The 21,090-nt window shown below is 45.8% G+C and overlaps 2 protein-coding genes across 3 annotated transcripts in view; one reads left to right on the top strand and one right to left on the bottom strand.

Annotated features, from left to right (window-relative positions):
• The first annotated feature begins 590 nt into the window (after nucleotides 1-590).
• Nucleotides 591-11,696, top strand: LOC138749278 (calmodulin-like protein 4). Of its 2 annotated transcripts, XM_069910453.1 has the most exons (5): nucleotides 591-748; nucleotides 840-870; nucleotides 7,334-7,474; nucleotides 10,140-10,328; nucleotides 10,977-11,696. In XM_069910453.1, exons 1-5 carry the CDS (start codon nucleotides 746-748, stop codon nucleotides 11,072-11,074), a joined length of 462 nt encoding a protein of 153 aa, XP_069766554.1. In that variant the 5' UTR covers nucleotides 591-745; the 3' UTR covers nucleotides 11,075-11,696. The 2 variants fall into 2 exon arrangements, with proteins under 2 accessions (XP_069766554.1, XP_069766555.1); XM_069910454.1 differs by lacking the exon at nucleotides 7,334-7,474 and having other exon boundaries at nucleotides 592-748.
• An 8,539-nt stretch (nucleotides 11,697-20,235) lies between these two features.
• Nucleotides 20,236-21,090, bottom strand: part of pias1b (protein inhibitor of activated STAT, 1b) — a 126,976-nt gene continuing 126,121 nt past the window's right edge. Inside the window, exon 14 of the mRNA XM_069911714.1 lies at nucleotides 20,236-21,061. Within this exon, the coding sequence (XP_069767815.1) occupies nucleotides 21,029-21,061 (33 nt within the window). The 3' untranslated portion in view covers nucleotides 20,236-21,028. The remainder of the gene's footprint in view (nucleotides 21,062-21,090) is intronic.

Below are 21,090 nucleotides of genomic sequence, written 5' to 3'. Positions count from 1 at the left end.
CGAAGTAGAAATTACCAGACACCATACCTCTCTGTGGCCCTTTACGTCAAGTAAATGTTGATGGATTTTGTGTATTATTGCGTTTTGTGTATCAGTACATGGCAATAAATGAATCCTGAATCCACCTTCAATGCGGTGACTGCTTGTAAACCCTAGTCTTAGTCTTCAACTAGTCAACCATGAAGCCATGTTTTTGCTGATGTACTTGTGCATACATGTTTGTATACTACGTGTGTAAATTGGCATGTGCATTTGTATATGCGTGTGTTTTCATGTATGCCCATTTGTGTTTGTCTTTCAATCTGTGTCTGTGTGAGCTTGAGAGAGGGAGTGTGTGAGTGTTTGTGTTTGTGAGTACGTATGTGAGAATGTGTGAGTGATTGTGTGTATGGGTGAGTTTGTGTGTGTGTAAGTGAAAATGTGTATATGGGTGAGTTTGTGAATATGGGTGAGTGTGTGCATGTGTGGGTGAGTGTGTATGTGGGTGAGTGTGTATATGGGTGTGTATGTGGGTGAGTGTGTGTGTGAGATAAACTGAACTGACAGCTGGCTGCTGGAATGTCACCATGTCTGAAGCCTGATCATGTAACCACAGCAACCAGAGTATTTATTGCATCCACTCAGCATTGTTCCTTGTGGACTTTGGACTTTAATCGGATAAACTGAAGACAAGCAGCCTTGGAGAGCAGGGAGAGTAGCAAACACATTGCCTCAACGTCAAAGAATAGGGAACAGGGAAAAAAACATGGTAAAAAAAATCTGGAGAATCTTAGAGCTCAGGAGTTCATTGTTGATGTGGACTCATTTGGCAATAATTTTCTCTTCCTTTCATTTTACAGGCTAAGTTTCTAACCCAAGATCAAATCCAGGGTGAGTAGAACCTTTAATACATGTTTGCCATATTAAGTTATGAATTCTATGAGGGACCTTTCATCTTCTCCCGCCTTCACTTTCTGCAACTCTCTCCTCAAACTGGGTCATTCCCCCCCACTGGAACACCTCATCAGAACTCCATGTGCGGCCATATTTTCCACCTCTCCCTTCATAATGCAGGTGACTCATCTCGTCTGATCAGGTCTGATCTGTTCTTGGCCTGAGCTCCATTTCCCTCTCTGATACCCTGAACTCTTGTCTCCCTTTTAGACTTGACTCGTGCCTTCTCTTGGTTGGGAATGCAGCAAAAACACCTGGTATTCGGCATCTATGGGGATTGGTAGATGCTGGATAAAAACATTTTCCAGTTGTTTTAGACTTACTCTTACAATGTCTAACACCTGCATTAAGATAAAAAACAAAATTACTAGACTGTACTTACACTGAACAAACTTCACTTACATGAATCTCCTTCCCCTCCACAGAACTGCTCAAAAGACAAACAATAACATTATAGATAATTAATCCTGCTCCCTTGAGTTTACAGAAAAAGCCTCTGATCGGGGCAATTCTTACAAAGCAGAGATAAGAGAGTCGCCCCAACGGCGAGCAGCATCAACCAGCTCTTTATCCCGGGCGACGCCATTGCTGTTTCACACAACTTTATTCAAACAGCTGCTACAAGCAAAGCCTGACCAAGGCCCTCCTTCTGCTGGCTGAATATTTGCTCCTATCTTCACCAAAGGTTTATGTGCTACTTCAGAGAATACTTACTTTTACAATTTTAAACTTAATTTTTACCTAATATTTTGTTCTTATATATTTAAATTTTTAAATTTATTTTCCTCAAATTTTTTTCCGGTTGCTTGAATTCCAGAATCCAGATGTATGTGAGACCATAGCTCTTCAGAGCAGGATTAAGCTGTACATAAACATCATGGCTGCAAGGGGCTGAATGTTCAGTGACAAGAGACTCACTTCCATGCCAAAAGCCTGCTTACATTCACCCTATCCATCCCCTCAAATCTCCATCACATCTTCCCTCATTCTCTGACTCTCCAGCGAATAATATCCTAATCTATTTAACCTTTCCCTACATCTCAGCTCTTCAAGGCCACGTGGCATCCTGGTAAATTTTCTCTGCACTCTTGCATTGGTATCTTTCCTCTCAGTAGGGGAGCAAAACTGCACTCAATGCCCTGGCGTACAATGGTCCGTGACTAAGGTGAGGGACCCTAAAATGGCTTGCTTTTATATGGTACATTTCTCAAGGTAAAAGATTGGGAAAACATCACAGGGCGATGAAGAAAAGGGGTAGAACATTGGAGAACTCCATGCATAAAAATAGTGCGGATGGACAATAGTTAATCAGATGGTAACAGACTGAATGATGCTTCGCTTTGTAACACACAGCTTTGCTCTGCACTTTTTCATGGCTGTCAGGATGTATTTCACTAATGAACATGGGACACTCGATCAGGTGCATCAGTCAGGAGATAGCATTTTCTTTTGATTGCGTCAATGTTCAGAGAGCTGTTCCTGAGGCAGACGGGCGTGGGTTATTGGATAACCATCTGAGCAAACACTCCAGGCTGATGGAGAGCCTCTGGCGCTGGAGGGCATGTTGAATCAGAAAGATCCCATTAAAGGTGATGTCCTAACCCCTGGCAAACCAAGTCAACAGGTTGGATTCACGGAACTGTTCCAGGTTTCAGTCCATGAATTTAAAATTTTAACATTTAAATTAAATTTAGACATTCAGCACGGTTACAGGCCCTTTCCGCCCATGACCCCGTGGCGCCCAATTACACCCAACTGACCTATGGTGGGAGGAAACAGGAGCACTTGGGGAAAATGCATGCAGACATGGGGAGAACGTACAAACTCCTTACACAGGGCAAGATTCAGACCCTGGTTGCTGGCGCTGTAACAGCGTTGCACTGACCACTACACTAACTGTGCCACCCTGAAGTCTGTTTATTGTCAGATACATGTGTATAATGTACTGATGCGAAGGACGTTTCACCTGTCTCTAGTTAAGCTTCCTCACCCATTCTGTACCCCCATTTATTACCTCAACATTGCAAATTATGTTCTTTTTCTTTGCTCTTGAAAGCCCCAACAGCTTGTGTTTGCAATGCACAAACATGCTGGAGAAACTCAGCAGCATTGATAGGGAGTACTAGGTTATCAATGATTCAGGCCTGAGCCCTGCATCAGATTCTGTTCTCATTGCTCCTGGTGACGTCTGTTCCATTGTTAGGGAGAGCCAATACTGAGTGCAAAAATGGATTTCCCACATTCTTTCTGCTGGAGCCCACTGAACCTTGAATTGCCCGCTTCCCTCTGCAAACCCTCCCTAAATCCAACATAACCCTCGATCACATTTTCTCTTTACCTTCTCTGCTCCAAGGAGAAAAACTCCCACTTTCCTAGTCTAAAGTCTAAAATACAGCTAAAATCATCCCTTGAACACCCTGAGCTGCCAGTCATGCCGTGGTTTTGATGGGTTCCAGTCAGACCATCATATTTGATCACAAAGGAGAAGCTGTGGAAACCCATGAAGACACCCTGACCCAATGAAGGGCAGTGGTCATTAAAGCTGAGGAAACCCATGAAGACACCCTGATCCAATGAAGGGCAGTGGCCAGTAAAGCTGAGGGAAACCATGAAGACTCCCTGACCCAATGAAGGGCAGTGGCCAGTAAAGCTGGAGGGAATGAGTTGCCTCATGAGGAAAAGTCATAGATTGGTGTTGCATTTTGGAGGGACAAACCAAGGTAGGATATACACAGTAAATGGCCGGGCACTGAGGAGTGGGGTAGAACAGAGGGATCTGGGAATACAGATAAAGTGGTGTCTTTCTTCTTCTTTCTTTGGCTTGGCTTCGCGGACGAAGATTTATGGAGGGGGTAAATGTCCACGTCAGCTGCAGGCTCGATTGTGGCTGACAAGTCCGATGCGGGACAGGCAGGCACGGTTGCAGGGGAAAGTTGGTGGGTTGGGGTTGGTGGTTGGGTTTTTCCTCCTTTGTCTTTTGTCAGTGAGGTGGGCTCTGCGGTCTTCTTCAAAGGAGGTTGCTGCCCGCCGAACTGTGAGGTGCCAAGATGCACGGTTTGAGGCGATATCAGCCCACTGGCGGTGGTCAATGTGGCAGGCACCAAGAGATTTCTTTAGGCAGTCCTTGTATCTCTTCTTTGGGGCACCTCTGTCTTGGTGGCCAGTGGAGAGCTCGCCATATAACACGACCTTGGGAAGGCGATGGTCCTCCATTCTGGAGACATGACCTACCCAGCGCATTTGGATCTTCAGCAGCGTGGATTCGATGCTGTCGGCCTCTGCCATCTCGAGTACTTTGATGTTGGTGATGAAGTCGCTCCAATGAATGTTGAGGATGGAGCGGAGACAACGCTGGTGGAAGCATTCTAGGAGCCGTAAATGATGCCAATAGAGGACCCATGATTCGGAGCCGAACAGGAGTGTGGGTATGACAACGGCTCTGTATACGCTAATCTTTGTGAGGTTTTTCAGTTGGTTGTTTTTCCAGACTCTTTTGTGTAGTCTTCCAAAGGCACAATTTGCCTTGGCGAGTCTGTTGTCTATCTCGTTGTCGATCCTTGCATCCGATGAAATGGTGCAGCCGAGATAGGTAAACTGGTTGACCGTTTTGAGTTTTGTGTGTCCGATGGAGATGTGGGGGGGCTGGTAGTCATGGTGGGGAGGTGGCTGATGGAGGACCTCAGTTTTCTTCAGGCTGACTTCCAGGCATGTCATAGGGTCGTAATGAGAGCTTTTGGCACATTGGTCTTCATAAATCAAAATATTGAGTACAGGAGTTGGGATGTTATGGTGAAGTAGTGTAAGACATTGGTGAGGCCAAATTTGGAGGATTGTGTGCAGTTTTGGTCACTTAACTACAGAAAAGATATCAATAAGATTGGAAGAGTGCAGAGATTTCCTAGGATGGTGATTGGACTTCAGGTACTGAGTTACAGGGAAAGTTTAGACTGATTAGAATTTTACTCCCTGGAAATATAGAAGAGTGAGGGGAGTTTTGATAGAGATGTACAAAATTATGAGGGGTACAGACAGAGTAAATGTAAGTAGGCTTCTTCCACTGAGGGAAGGTGAGATACAAACCAGAGGACATGGGTTAAGGGTGAAAGGGGAAAAGTTCATGGAAACATCTTCGCACAGAGAGTGATGGGGGGTAAAGGTGAAGTGGTGAATGCGGGCTCAATTTTAACATGCGATTGAAAATTTGGACAGGAACTTGGACGGGAGGGGTATAGAGGGCTGTGGGGTGGGTTCATGTCAGTGGGACTAGGCAGAATAATAGTTTGGCACAGACTAGAAGGGGTGAAAGGCTCATTTTCTGTGCTGAAATGTTCTATGTATATCCACTGGAGTTTGGAAGATCGAGAGGGGGATTGAATGAAACATGGATGAGCCTTTACAAGCGAGTACATTTTCGCTTGTGGGAGAATCCTGAACGAGAAGTCACTGTTTAAAACTTGTCAGATACTGTGAAGTTTTTAATGTACAAAGGAAACTCTCCATCTTGTCGTGCTCCCTACATTCCTTCTCTACTCTCAGTCCTGAGGAAGGGTCTCCCCCACAGATACTGATCAAGCCGCTGAGTTCTTCCAGCAGGGTTATTTTATTTTTGCTCCAGATTCCAGCATCTGCCAACTCGTGGGTTGTCGCCCTCTACCCTTACCTGGATGTGTCCGAGGGTTTTTGGGCTAATCCCTCAGAGCATCGCCACCCACCCCGTCCTACCCCTCCGTCTTCAGCCATTGGTTCTCCAGCACCCATTGGATAAGATGGGGTTCCCAACCCACCACGCATTACCCCCACAGAGCCAGAATTAAGAGCCAAAGCGCAAGTCTCCATGGGCTCAGATTACCTGGTATGTGATTGAAATCCTAGGGAGCTAGGGTTCCAAAATCTGAGATAGGCCAGAAAGTTGTGAGGATGATTAGGGTGTACTGTATCTCTTACAGACACACCCAGAGCCCATGGAAACCTTTCTACCCAGAAACATTCAATTAGACAAATGGGGAAACTTTGAGATAGATTGCATATCAGGTTGCTTCAAATGGAGCTTTATTCTACTCTCTTTGATCACTGCTGGAGATCATTTATTATTTAATTCAGGACACCTGATCCTACCGACCGTCGACAGCTTTGAGGTGAGAAGTGGAAGGAGGGTGCATTTGGACTGAGAGAACTTTCATTTTATAAACCAACACCCTCCATCACCTCAAAAATGAATCACGGTTTGTTCCCGGGAGGTGCTAGTGGGTGTGATAATCATTGGTTGTTTTGGGCCAAGGAGGGATGGGAGGAGCTTGGCAGTGGGGTGGACAGAACCCAGTGGCAGTGAGCATCAGGAGTGGAGAGCAGAAAACCGGAGGTTCGGGGGAGGTTTCCAAAGCAGAAAAATTCAGCCCAGTGCTGAAGCTTGTTCCATCGTTCTCAAGGATTCCAATGTGAAACATTGACTGGATTCTGCAGATGGTGATGTTGTAGGGCAATTCACAAAAGTGCTGGAGAAACCCAGCAGATTATGCGGCATCTATAGCGGTGTTTTCAACCTTTTTTTCCCCACTCACATATCACTTTAAGTAATCCCTTACTAACCACAGAGCACCCAGGGCATCCTATGTTTGAGAACCACTGATCTATAGAAAGGAAAGGGTGACCAACATTTCAGGCCTGAGCCCTTCGTCAAGGTAAGTTCATCAAGGAACTGTTGACTCACCATTTCTACCCATGGACGCTGTCTGACCTGCTGAGTTCCACCATTTGTGTTTCTCTCAGTCCCAAGTGTGGACGTGTTTCGTCAGCGTACTTAGTGATGTAATTTCTGAGATGGAAATTAAAAGTCAGTATTGCGGTAAACCATGGTCATGTACAATTATCTGTCAAGCACACCTATTGGTCAGTTGTACCTGTGGCCCCTCCCCACAGGCTCCTGTATAAAGGTGGCTGTTCCACAGTCCCCTGCAACTCTGTGCAGGACAGCTGAACAGTAGGGATATGTTGTGGTCACAAGTGAATTAAGGCCTATTGGTTTCTCCACAATAGTCTCCTGAGTGATTGATGGTGCATCAAGCATCTTCATGCTGGCTTCTCCTAACTTTGTAATTATTCTCTACAAGCACCTGTAAAAATATCCTTGTAGAAATGAAGCTCCAGATGACCTGTATGCCTACAGTAACCAATTGAGACCTCACTGTGGTAAATGCACCTCATGTACTGGATGGTTTTTCTTTTTTAAAAAATTTTTAAATTTTTCACACTATAAACCATATTGATCAAGATACATATATTTTCCTTCTTAAATATATACAGTGTCATTTTCTCCCCCCTCCCCCCCCCGCCTTCCCTCCTCAGGACGGTTTTTCAAGGTAGAGTGGTTTGGGTTGTGGCTCACCTGATCTCTTCTCCTCAGAATACAGAGAATGTTTCTCCCTGTATGACAAGACTCGGAAAGGCAAGATATCTACTGGGGACCTGATTACAGTGATGCGATGCCTTGGAACCAGGCCCACACCAGGAGAGGTGGAGAGGCACCTGCTGCATCATAAAATAGGTATCACCAACACCCCTCATGACAATAGGGGAAAGAGGACACCTGGCCCAACTGTGCTGTCCCTGCCCCTATCCACTCGGGCGCGTGGTCACTTTATCAGAGCTGGTCCTGTCCTTTCTCATCATCCACCTGCGGGCATCTCCGCTAATCCCCTCTCACCCTCTCCCACCTGTGGGCATCTCCACTGATCCCTTCTTACCATCTCCCCCCCCCTGCAGTCATCTCCATTGATCTCTCACCAGCATGAGTGATTGAGGATTAACTGAGGAGCTGGCATCCAGAGCTCAGACAGTGAAGCCCCTGCCTCAAGGAGCCAAAAACCTGGGTGGGCTGTGTGTGTGTGTGTTCGGTGTGTTCACAGAGACTAGTCTGGATACCAGGTGTTACAATCAAAGGTAACTTTATTGAACACATGGGAGATAAACAGGGGAAGACATCAAATTAAACTTAATTATTCTACTACTAAATGACTATACATTCACTTTGAACCCAGGTTGGACTGCGATACCAGTGGCTGTCTATCTTCCATACACATGTACACCCTTCACAGAGAGGGACTTTCCAACACACTCCCGATTCCCTGTAACAATGGGGGCTGCGGCTCTCTGCAATTACTGATCTATCACAGTACTACAGCTCAACTTAAGTGTCGTGCACACCTTACCCACGACTCCTCCAGTGACGTCCACAGTAGTGACCAGCCATGGAGCGATGTCTTGGACCAAGAGGCAGAGAGAAAGGTGTTTATACTGTTCTGAGCTGGGCATCTGTCTAACGATGAGATGGAGTCATTTAAATGAGCCAGCAGTAAGGTGTGCACTACTGGGTGGTCAGAGTCCAACCATGATGTGATTTGCAAACAAGTTTCAGACAGGGAGGTCACACGACCATCCACAATTCACGGGTATGCCCTCCATAATATTTGGGACAAAGACACTTTTTTCCTTTATTTGCCCCACTGTTTTCAATTTGTAAACAAACAATTAACATGAAATTAAAGTGCACATTCCAGATCTAATTAAGATTATTTGTATATGTTTTGGACTGAGCATGTAGAAAATACAGCACTTTTTATACAGAGCCGGCTCATTTCAGGGCACCACGTTTGGAACATTCAGCTTCACAGGTGTTTGGAGCATCATTAAGAAGAAAGAACTACCAGTGAGCTCAGTAATCGCAAAGGGTCTAGCATTCTAAGGAAGACCTTCATTTGTCATCACAATGAAGAAAAATGTCCAAACGTTTGTCCGACAGATCAGAGACACCCTTCAGGAGGCAGGTGTGGATGTGTCAATGGCTACTGTCCGCAGAAGACTTCACAAACAGAAATACAGAGGCCACACCGCAAGATGCGAACCACTAGTTGGCCACAGAGACTGGATGGCCAGATTACAGTTCGCCCAGAAATATTTAAAAGAGCCCACAGAATTCTGGAGAAAGGTCTTGTGGACACAGGAGCCTAAGATTGACCTATATCAGAGTGATGGCAAGAGCAAAGTGTGGAGGCATAAAGGAACTACCCAAGATCCAAAGCAGAACCACCTTTGCTCTGGTTTGCATCTTCCAGAGTAGCCTCTGTATTTATGTTCATGATGTCTTCTGCGGACAGAAGTCATTGACATATCCACACCTGCCTCCCAAAAAGTGTTTCTGATCTGTTGTACAGGTGTTTGGACATTTTTCTTCACTGCTTATTTTCCCTTCCTGGTGACATTGAGTGCAAAGTCATTGTTGGTGTACCATTCAGCTGTTTTCCAATTTCCCTTGTGAATGCTGCTCTTCTCCCCCTTTTTATACAAACCCACTACTGTGCTATCATCAACAAATTTGTAGATGGTACTGTTGTTGTACTGAGCCATACAGTCGTAGGTATGAAGTGAGTAGAGCAGGGGACTATGTACGCAGCCCTGTGGTGCTCCGGTACTGATGGTGTAGATCCTCACTGATTGTGGTCTGGAGGTGAGGAAATCCAGGATCCAATTACACAGTGGGGTGTATTGAGCCCCAGGTCTTGAAGTTTGCTGATCAATTTCGAGGGTTTGATGGTGTTAAATGCTGAACTATAGTCGATAAAGAGCATCCTGATGTATGCAATTTTGCTGTCCACATGTTCCAATGAGATGGCATCCGCCGAAGACCTGTTAGTACAACAGGTGAATTAGAACTATATAGAGTGTGTGCGCACGTGTATGTGTATAATGTACATATGTGTATATAATGTGTGTGCATATGTGAGAGAGAGAGAGAGAGAAAGAGAATGTGTGAGGTAGACTATGGGGTAATTGATCGGAATGTGCAGAGAATAAAATGGAATGACTGCAGGAGCAGTGTGATTGGTTGAAGGTTGGTGCGGTTTCAGCGGCCCTTTTTCTATGCTGTCCCTCTCCATGGCTCTAATCGGTGGATGGACTGATCACTCCCCATACCCTAAAGTCTGTCTGTGGAGTCATAGTTAAGTTGCCACAGGAGGGAGGGGAACAGGCAGAGGGATCATCCTGCACAGCAACTGACCATACCCAGTGGGCCATGTGGGGGGGGGGGGGGGGGGGAAAGAAAGAGTGCAAGGGAGTGGCACTGAGGGGTATGTGCCTCGCCAGCGGAGTCTCCTCGGGGGAGGTAAGGAAGAGGCAGGGCTCACCACACATCCCTCGTCTCTCTGAGCCAGAAAGGAACAGCGAGCTGGACTTCTCCACCTTCCTCGCCATCACCCACCGGCAGCAACAGCAGGAGGACCCAGAGAGAGAAATCCTGGATGCCATGCTAATGGCAGATAAAGAGAAACGAGGCTACATTACAGCGACTGAGCTGAAGACCAAGCTGACCAAGATGGGGGAGAAACTGACCGACAGAGAAGGTGAGCAAGCAAGACAAGTGGCCTCCAAGATAATCAAGATCCTGAAGGAAAGGAATAGAGTTCTATTTCCCCTTCCCCAAGCTCAGCAAGTTCCAGTAACATGCTGCTTCTTGGTCATTGCTGACACACTGCAAGATCCCACAAACAGCAATGAAAGATGAGACCTGGTTCAGGCTCAGAGCACCCGGGGATCATAGAGGGGATGCCGAGGTCCAAGTTCTCATCAGAACTGTCTGCTCCTCATTTGGTGGTGCCCCAGGGTATCAGTATCCATCTGGATCAGGCTCCAGCCTCCCCTCTCCTGGGGTCAGCGCAAGCCAGATTCTCCATCTCTGCTGCTTCAGTGACCAAAATTGGCCATCTGGTCACATCCTGACTGGGGGAGGGGGGGGCTCCTTGGTGCTGGATGGAAGAATGGGGTGGGGGTGGTTGGAACAGAAGGGGGAAAAGATGGGGTAGGTTGGGGAGGAGGATGGAAGAGAGGGGCAGAAGGGTTGGGATGGAGGGGGAGGTAGGTTGGGGAGGAGGGAGGGGTGGGGGAAAATTGTGATGAGGGGGAGAAGGTGGGGTTTTGGATGGAGGAGGGAGGTTGTAGGATTTAGATCTTGTTGCAATGGCTCAAACATCCATGTTGAACTATTCTTACAGTCGATGAGCTGCTGCAAGAGGGCAACGTTTCCCCAAATGGAATTGTGAAATACAAGGACTTCATCCGGACGATCCTTCTGCCCCCATCAGATTACTGAGCTGACTCAGAGTCCCCCTCCCCAACCCTATCTCCTCATCATTTTGTCGATTAATCTTCCTGTAAACTGGTTGGAGATTAGCTGCCTCCATGGGAGAACGTACCACACCTTCCCCTGCATGATGCCAGTCTCTCTGGTGAACATCCATATGTCTGTCGTTCGCTCTCTGCTATGCTCCCCTGAAGCAGGCTTCCCTGTTCTTAATTCAAAAGCAGATAAGAGGCCCAGGCCTGAAAGGCCAACTAACTGCTTTTTTCCATGGATGCTGCCTGACCAGAATCCCTCCTGCTTTTTTGGTGTTCACTGCCCTCTGCTCTTACAGGTCTTGGCATAGAGCCGCAGTTCCTGACATTACTCTCTCGCATCTGTGAACACCTTTGATTTCTCCCATTGCCAAGGGAGACAAGTTTAATTGGTTTACAACAACAATTTTGTGTTTATGCTCCCTCCTCAATGCAAAAACACCCCAAGGCACCTCACAGGAACATCATGGAACAATGTCTTCCTCCAGCAACAATCTAACCCTCTTTTTACATTTGTCTAAGTCTTTTACAGGAAACCAATACATGTGCACAGCATGTACGTACAGATTTTAAGATAAATAAAGATTATTGTTAATAAATAGTCGAGTCACAGAGAGTTTGCATGAGCAGTTCATCAGTTGTTCAACAGTCTCGCTGCCTTTGGGAAGAAGCTGTTCCTCAGCCTGGTGGAGCTGGCTCTGATCCTCCTGCATCTCTTCCCTGATGGGAGCAGCTGGAAGATATTGCGTTCGGGGTGGTAGGGGGGTCCTCACTGATTCTGTGAGCCTGCTTTAGATAACGATCCGGGTAAATCACGTCAGTGGCATGGGGGTGGGGGGGGGGGGTGGGAGAGGGGGAAGTACTCCTGTGATCCTCTCTGCCACCCTTATAGTTCTGTGGATTGACCTTCAATGTGATGCTTTGCAGCAACTGTACAACCCTTACCAGAAGTATTTACTATTTATGTCAACATTTCCTGAAAACAGAGGTAAAGAGCATTACTTTGTTCTCAGACCAGATAACCACAAATACGTTAAAAGTAATAAAATCCCGTTGAACGTTTGTCTGTCATTATACCAACACTCCACAGCAATCAATGGCCTGAGCTCCCCGGGGAATATTGGCCTTAATAGAAGTGACACAAACAAACTTTTAAAAATAATTTAGACATACAGCACAGCAACAGGCCATTTCAGCCCACGAGAAGGCTCTCCAGTGACCATACTTAGTGAGAAGTTTGAGGAGATTTGGTATGTCACCAAATACCCTCAAAAACGTCTACAGGTGTACCTTGGAGAGCATCAATGTCTGGTACGGAGGTGTCAACGCTCAGAACAAGAAAAACTCCATAGATTGGTGAACCCAGCCAGCAACATCACGGGCACCAGTCTCCACTCCATTGAGGATGTCTACAAGAGGTGCTGTCTTAAGAAAGCAGATTCTATCCTCAGGGACCCCCACCCAGGCCATGCTCTCTTCACTCTGTTACCATCAAGAGAAAAGGTACAGGAGCCTAAAGACGAGCACTCAGCGGCACAAGGACAGCGTCTTCCGCGCTGCCATCAGATTCCTGAATGAACAATGAACCAAAGACACGGCCTTACTTTAATATTTCTGGTACTATTTTTGTAAGGTGATTTCTATAAATGTTTGCACTGTGAAGCTGCCTCAAAACAACAAATTTCATGACATGTTCATGACAATAAATTTGCAAACTCCATACTCGACTGTCCTTTGCATTGCCTGCCTTAAGGATTCACAGTCAACGTGACCTCCTGTTCCCCAACGAGAAAGACTTCAAAAAATCTCAGTCAGTACCTCACAAGTCAGAGCTGCCACCGCTCACACAAGCTCCAACTACACAAGAGCTCTCTGCAGCTTCCCAACATTTCCCAGGGTTCTGGCTTTTGCCTTTCCTGGGATCCAGCCATGTGTTTCGAAGGGTGGGTCAGGGTTTGTGTGAACCCATTTGTACACCTTCCTTCTCAACACTGCCCTGTCACAAGGGCTGAACATGGCGAGAAATTCATAAGTAGCTCCACTGTCACAAAAAAAGAATTAACTATATTCTTCTGTGAACTACTGCAGAATAGAGAGGCCATTCTACTTATGCTAGGCCTGTATTGTGCCATTAGGTTGCCCAATATGAGTGGAAATTACTAGCAATGCCAGCAATTAATGTCCCTCCCCTATTTCCCCATTATAAGATATTTCTCAGGGCATTTGAGAGCCAATATTTCTTTCCCACATATAAACTGTGGCTTTTTTAAAAAATGACCAGCTTTATTGCAGATTTAATTATAGAGTTCAAAAGCTTCTCCAGGTTAAACCCTTCCGGTAATGATCACCTCCACAGGGCTGGAGCCAGAGGGGAACGTCCCTCCTTCAAAAAGGACATAGGACGTGGAGGTTTGGCTTCAGGGTCACTTCAACAAGCAGGCAGACCCGTGAACAATGTCCAGGGCACGCGCGGAATGCAGACTGCCTCCCCAACATTATTCAGTCAAATAAAGTCAACATAATTCAAATGAAATAAAATAATTCTAAGGGACACAGATTACAAAGGTGAAAGGAAGATTAGGAGTGTACATAATAAATCTCACCACTGGGTGGCAGGACCGTGAAGGCTGAATGTGAGCTGCGTTTATTTCCCTCTGTACTTGTCCAACATCTTATTTTCCAGAGGAAAAAAAATGAGAGCAACTCCAACCATGTTCCATTAACATCTACTTCGTTACCCCCCCCCCCCCACCCACCCACCCACCTTCACCCTGTCTCCTTTCCTCTAGTTGTCGCTATAAAGGAATAATGAATCTTCCCTTCTTCCCTCTGTCTCCTTTCATGGAGCCAAAATCAATTCTCACCTTTTCTCTTATTGTATCCAATTAACACCTTTTGCCTGTTGGTCCGGACTCCTCCCCCTCCCTTTCTCGGTCTTTATTCAGGCACCTGCTTTTTTGCTTCTACCTTGAAGAAGGGCTCAGGCCCGAAATGAGAGCAATAAACTTTGCTGTCTCAAAGTTTATGGGCCCCCTTCCCTGTGAAGCAGTCATTTTGGTTTCTTCTGTACTTCTCTCCTACTGACTACATAAAAAATATGATCTCAGTGTGCCCCCTCCCCCCCCCCCCCCCCCATTAAATGAGTTGTAGCCCCCTGGGGGTAGGGCAGTTTGCATATAGCCCTTGTGAAAATGTGCTTTGAAACCACTCTATACAGCAGCCAATCTATTCCCCCGCAGAAGCAAGGCAAACAATAACCTGAATAGAGTTGTGGTTTTCTCTCGAACAAAATCCTCTGATCGTCCTACCACCATCCGAGTTCACATCCTGAAAAGACACTCGTGGGATGACCGACTGTGGCCAAACTGACCAGAAGGACAACAGACCAACTCTGCACAGCCACGCCCAGAGCCAAAAATGGCCAGATTTGCTCTTCAGCTACCTCTTGATCTACCTCTGCCCCAGCTCCCCCTCCCCACAAGCAGAGCGATGTGCTTAATCCACCTCTGCCCCAGCTTCCCCCTCCCCACAGGGAGAGCGACGTGCTGATCCACCTCTGCCCCAGCTCCCCCCTCCCCACAGGCAGAGCGACATGCTTGATCCACCTCTGCCCCAGCTCCCCCCTCCCCACAGGCAGAGTGACGTGCTTGATCCACCTGAGCCCAGCATCCAGACGAAGTCAGGAACTTGACATCAGCTCAATACATGGCTCATTCATTTCAAAAATCAAAACTTCTTTGAGCTGAAAGCCAAAGATTTCACAGGAAGATGTGCAGAAAATTTGGCTGAGTATAGGTATAGTTGGTTCAACATTAATACAGTCTATATCAGTTAAGATTCAACAGGGATCATACAATAAATACTGTTTTAACATTATTACACGAGGCTTCAATAGCTCAGTGATTAGAGCACTAAACCAAGCTTGTTCTTTGCTGGGGCCTCATTTCTGTGAGGGGCGCTGGACAAGGTGGCGGCTCGCTGTCTTCCTTATGGTAGACCAAGTTAAAGAATTTCATATATGTTACATTCGACCCCTGCCACAATGTGAAGCAATTTCCTGGGAGATTCCAAAAGTCAGGAAAGGCATAAATGGGAATGCAAGCCCATTTGGCAGAGAAACGCAAACTGCAGATGCTGGAATCTGGAGCAGAGTGGGGGCAGGAGACTCAATTGATTAGGCAGGCATCCGTGGAGAGAAATGGACAATATGTCTGTTGGGCTCCTGAGTACAGTAAAATCCCCCTTATCTGAAATTCAAGCAATAACAACCAGCAAAAAAAATGTGGAAAATAAATAGATTAAAAAAATACAAAGGTTTAAAAAATGATTCCCCCTAGCAGTTAGTTCACCAATCTACACAATGCCCTATCTCAAGCAACTGGACAATTCACATATCTGTCATCTACCAATCCCCATAGATGCGAGATACCAGGGGTTTTAATATATTTGTTTAAGTACAATCGGATATATTTAGTGAATGAATGTTTTTCCTTAGATATGAAGACTGCTTCCCACTGCTGAAGGGTTGTCCCAGAACAGAAACATTTCCACAACTATTTTTAAAATTAACGCCTTCATTGCCATTGCCGATGATACAACTTTCTTTTCGGGTCTGTCATGGGACATGTATGCAAGAAAGGTGGCTGGAACTTATTTTGAACACATAATAAGCCAGATGCCAGCTTTCTCTTGTAAATCCAAACATGACATTGCAGGCAGTGGAAATGCTGGATTTCTCAGGATAGGCGGCATCTGCGGAAGCAGAGATCCAGTTACTGGCTGTCGACTCAGGACTGGGGAGAAAAGACAAGGTAGCTCTCAGTTACAGAGTGGGTGGATAGGATCAAGGGAATCTCTGATAGGGTGAGAGCAGGGTTGCCATGGTGATAAGATGTCGATGACGTTATCAGATTGATGCACCAGATAATGTCATCAACAGCTTATCACCACAGCAAACCCTGGTCTCACCCCATCAGATTTCCTTTGATCTAACCAGTTCCCCTGCACCCACTCTGCAACTGGGAACTGAAAGTCCCTTATTTCCTCCCCCATCCCCCCAAAGTTTGGTCAAATTAATCCACTCCTATTAAGGAAATCAGATTATCAACACTGCACTGGAGAATCTGACTCGCTGTCTCTTCCCCCCCCCCCCCCCCCCCACCTCCGCTCATATATTTGCTTCCAAGAGATGGCAAAAGGTGGCAGTCCTGCTTTGGTTCCTGCCCAAGAAACAGGCCACGGGGAGGAACGAGGAATCATGTTCTTTCTGCTGCTCCAAAAATAGCCGAGGGGCCAGAAGGCAAGGGAAAGCTATTTTAAGCCCTGAATGTGTGCGCACACAGAGAGCGCTGAGGCCTCTGGAACACAAACGGCTGAGATTCACCAGCTGTGTTGTTATGTGGATCTATCAAGGGGCCCTGCCTCCTTTGCTATTAATGCCAGGTTCACCCCTGTCAGTCCGGTGGGTCAGGGGAACTGTAGCAGATAGCAAATTGGACCGATCACTTTGACCTTTGTACTGATCAGAAGTACGAATGGCCAACCCTTTGCAACACAGGCCAACATTCTTCTCCTCAAGGTGGCCACTTAGCAGAGGATGACTTGCTTCCACTTTGCTTTAATGGATTCCGGGGTGGATGATGAGCTGTTGTCAGGGTGATAGGATTATCCCTGGCCTTGATCTCAAACAAATTGGTCTCAGTATAAAACCTGGGCTGTCGGCAGCAACTCAGAGCCTCCGCTTTTTAGATAAGATGCTGTTAGATGACAAACATTTGCAAAACTGCAGTTCAAATTAATGGGTTGAACTTCCACATCTCATACAGTGAAAGTCAATGCCATTTGAACCCCAGCAACTCATATTATCCTGTAATTAGAGCAAATCACAATCAAATTCAACATCACCAACATTGAAGTACTCGAGCTGGCAGAGTCCGCAAGCATCGAATCCACGCTGCTGAAGACCCAACTGCGCTGGGTGGGTCACGTCTCCAGAATGGAGGACCATCGCCTTCCCAAGATCGTGTTATATGGCGAGCTCTCCACTGGCCACCGAGACAGAGGTGCACCAAAGAAGAGGTACAAGGACTGCCTAAAGAAATCTCTTGGTGCCTGCCACATTGACCACCGCCAGTGGGCTGATATCGCCTCCAACCGTGCATCTTGGCGCCTCACAGTTCGGCGGGCAGCAACCTCCTTGGAAGAAGACCGCAGAGCCCACCTCACTGACAAAAGACAAAGGAGGAAAAACCCAACACCCAACCCCAACCCACCAATTTTCCGCTGCAACCGTGTCTGCCTGTCCCGCATCGGACTAGTCAGCCACAAACGAGCGTGCAGCAGACGTGGACCTACCCCTCCATAAATCTTCGTCCGCGCAGTCAAGCCAAAGAAGAATCAAATTCAATAGGACATTGAGAAACATCCTCACCCGAAAAGTGCTAAGATTGTGGCGCTTGCTACCAGCGGTTGAGGGGGGAACCATCAGTATCCAACAAGTAAGATGGTAAAACCTAGGGTGTTGGCCAGAATTAGAAGGCTGTGCTGACAGGATGACAAATATATTGACGGGAGATTAGCATGGGGCATAATCCAATCGGAAAGACCAATTGGGCTCAATCTCTTGACTTTATGCTACAAATTCAGCAAAATACAGCAAAGCCCCCTGGTATTTGGCACTTATGGGAATTGGTTGATGCCGGATCAGTGAATTTTCCAGATGCTTGAGATTGTTGCATGATTGCAAACTAACGGCAAGGTGTGCCAATTTTAAACTTGTGTATTTAAAAAAAAAATTATTGTATTTTCGGCAATTTTTTTGGCTGGTTGCTTGAATTCTGGATAACGGGGGTTTGCTGTATCAAATTGCTGGAGCCAACATTCCTCCCAAAGTTAACTGGTGCAAAACACCATCTTCTTTGTGGGATCATGAAATAGGGGATACTAGTGAACCCTGGGCTTTGCCTTTCTGGTTTCTAGGTATATATTTCTGAAGAAGTCACACCTTATCCTGAACTTTGGTTACCTTTGTCAGCCACAGAGCTCAAGAATAATGGTATCAAAAGTGAATTTCATTCTCTCGCCACCCTTTCCTTCTTCTGCAAACCATGGTCTAAACTACCAACTTATTCATTTGACTCCACGTTCCTTGTGCCAGCCGGCCAGGCAAGCCTCATCAAAGTTGAGTGGGAGCACAAGCAGAGGAAGCAACTATTTGATCAGGAACACAGTCACAGAAGCAGAACACCGAGCTCTCACACCAACAGGACAGACCAAGTCCCCATCACACATAGGGCACAATTATTCGTCACAGCTCCACCAATCACGAACTGAAGCATTTAATTGTACATCTGGAGTTTTTCCTGGTGTGAAGGACTCACTCACCGGCTGGGAGAATCTGCCAGTAAGGGGACCTCAATTTTCTTTTGAAAGATATGAACTTTCCCCCATTAAAAAGAAATCTTCGTCAAAGTAAAACACCACTTTCATACTTTGAAGGGCTTAAGCCCGAAATGTTGGGTATGTATCTTTGCTATATAAAGTACACTGTTTGACCAGCTGAGTTTCTCCAGTGTTGTGTCTTTACTGGGCAGAAGAAACTAACCATACTATTCTTATGGACACTTAATAAAGCCAACAAAGAAATAATATCCTATACAGAACTGAACCAGTTCAAAGAACATTGGGGATGATTACAGTAGCTTCGTGATCATGGCCACGGTTACCAACTCGAAGCTTTTAATGATATTGGAAAACATTAAATTGTGCGATGAGCCACATTTTAATTCAGTATTGTTCAGAGAAGGGAAATTGAAACAGTGAAGCAAAGGACATACCAGTTCTCTCAGGCAGCCCTTTGGCATCAAGGATGTTCATCCCTTTCCAGTTTCGAGATCTGCCACAAGCGAGGGGGGCAGATTGTTTGGCAACCTGTGCAGTCTGTGCCTTCCACGTGCTCCCAGCGAGGAGACATAACGCCCAGGAGTATCTTCCCCATTCTGACCAGTGATTGACTGGGGACTCCTGCAAGTCAGTGAGGGAGTTACACTACCCTCCACGGAGAACCCAGGATTGTCCTTGGAATGTTTGATCTACCCCCCCCCCCCCCCCTGTTGAATCTCTCGTGGTGCAGCTTGAGGCAGTGCTTCTTTTTGGAAGGGAGTCTATAATTGAGGTGGATATGATCCATTCACATGAGTTAGTTGAGGATGACCAGAGCCTCATGTTGGGGACATTAATATCAATTTGGCCATTTCCAATTTTATCTCGATTCCTTTGGTCTCCCGCCCCACCCCTCCCCAAAATACCCGGCTGTCAAACTAATCCTACCGTCAGCACACAGGGTAGCCTAGGATACTTTGAGCCTATTCCTCAAAAAATATTTGGTTTGTGATTTCTTTGATCCTTCAGCAGACAGAACAAATCTAATCAAAGCATACAACCCAGGAATGTTACAGGCTCAAATTGCAATTGCTGAACTTGTACACCCTTATTGCTTTGCGAGGTTTCACGAGGTAGACCATCTAGTTGAAAAAGTACCAGACTCTCAACTCAATAAAAGAGCTTAAAGTCAAAATGGGTATATAGGGTATAGGGTTATGGCAAAGCCGTGTGCTCTGTTACTTAGACAAGATGCAGTAGAACCTGGATGGTCTGTTCTTAAATACCCAATTAACCTGACTAATGGACCCATCAATTCAAAGCTATCCACAAGTAGAGTGAAGCTGGGTGGTATGGACTGATTTCACATTAGAAGGTTGTTAAAATCTCTACAATAAAGATGACATCCCTATTCCTAGTCAGGTGAGGTGCAAAATCTTGAATTCCTTTCTCTCAGAGTTGAGTGCGTCTTATTTATGGGATTAGTGTTCAAGGATTCCCAAATAAGACACATCGATCAAAGTGTTGACCTCAATCATGAATCAACTTGGCTTTCCAACCCGAGCCAATGGCAAGGCTTATCACAATAGGATGATAACCAAGTAAATTGTCATTGGAGAAAACTACCAATTATCTGTGGAGCAATCCTAAATTTGGCAAATGTACAAACAAAGCTGAAGGTGTCACAAATCAATACATTCCCCCAGTTACTAAGCCACACTGAAGAATTTTAATAACTGCTGGTGCTTTCCACCACCAAAATGTAGGATCGGATTGGGAAATGAAATCCGGAAACGAGTTCACAACTTCAAGAACCTTGGATCATGGGGAACATCTAATGGAAAATGCAAAATAGACATAAAAGCAAGACTAGCATTGGGAAGAACAGCATTTATAGAAATGAGAAACATCCCAACGAACAATAACAATTGACGACTGTCTTAGAACTCTCAGCTGCTCCATTTTTCCTACATTAATGTAGGCTGCAACTCATGGACCATCACAAATGCAATGGAAAAAATAATCAATGCAGCAGAGATGTGGTTTCTCAGAATGCTGTGCATATCATATACAGACAGTGTATCAAACAAACAAGTTCTACAAAGAACAAAAACAAAAGGTACGTTACTTAAAAAGAATCAGAAAACACCAATCAAAAATTCTTTGGACATTAGAGATACATTAGAACATTTAGTTGCAACTGGAAAGCTGGTAGGAAAAAGAAGCAGGGGCAGACAGAGAATTAAAACGACAGATGGATTAACATGGTTAGAAACAGGGGAAGCAACGACTACAATTTGGAGGGTCAGAATGGAGACATGATCGCCCACGCCGAATGGCAAGGCACCTGAATGACATTTTATTACTTCATTCAACCCCAGAAATCATAAAGCAAGTTAACTTCACACATCAAGCCATATGCTAACACGCCTGTCACATCAATGTCTGCAATGCCTATCCATCCTACCAGCCAAAGAACGAGATGAACTTTAATCACTTTTTTTTCTATTTGATGACGTCCTTCACCTTAGGCAGACGGTTCCAGGGATCTTCAACCGGTCCAGATTTGTGCATTTTGATAGAACTTGAAATGAAAGCAAAACAAGTGCAGGT

The sequence above is a fragment of the Narcine bancroftii genome, chromosome 14, assembly GCF_036971445.1.
Source record: "Narcine bancroftii isolate sNarBan1 chromosome 14, sNarBan1.hap1, whole genome shotgun sequence".
In the NCBI taxonomy this organism is placed as follows: Eukaryota; Metazoa; Chordata; class Chondrichthyes; order Torpediniformes; family Narcinidae; genus Narcine; species Narcine bancroftii.
This window is presented reverse-complemented; position numbering and strand designations above follow the sequence as displayed.

Bases quoted from the DNA above. Each gene is read 5' to 3' on its own strand.
- LOC138749278 (XM_069910453.1), top strand. The intron at 871-7,333 runs GTGAGTAGAACC...TCTTCTCCTCAG, and splicing joins AACCCAAGATCAAATCCAGG to AATACAGAGAATGTTTCTCC. The intron at 7,475-10,139 runs GTATCACCAACA...TCTCTGAGCCAG, and splicing joins CCTGCTGCATCATAAAATAG to AAAGGAACAGCGAGCTGGAC.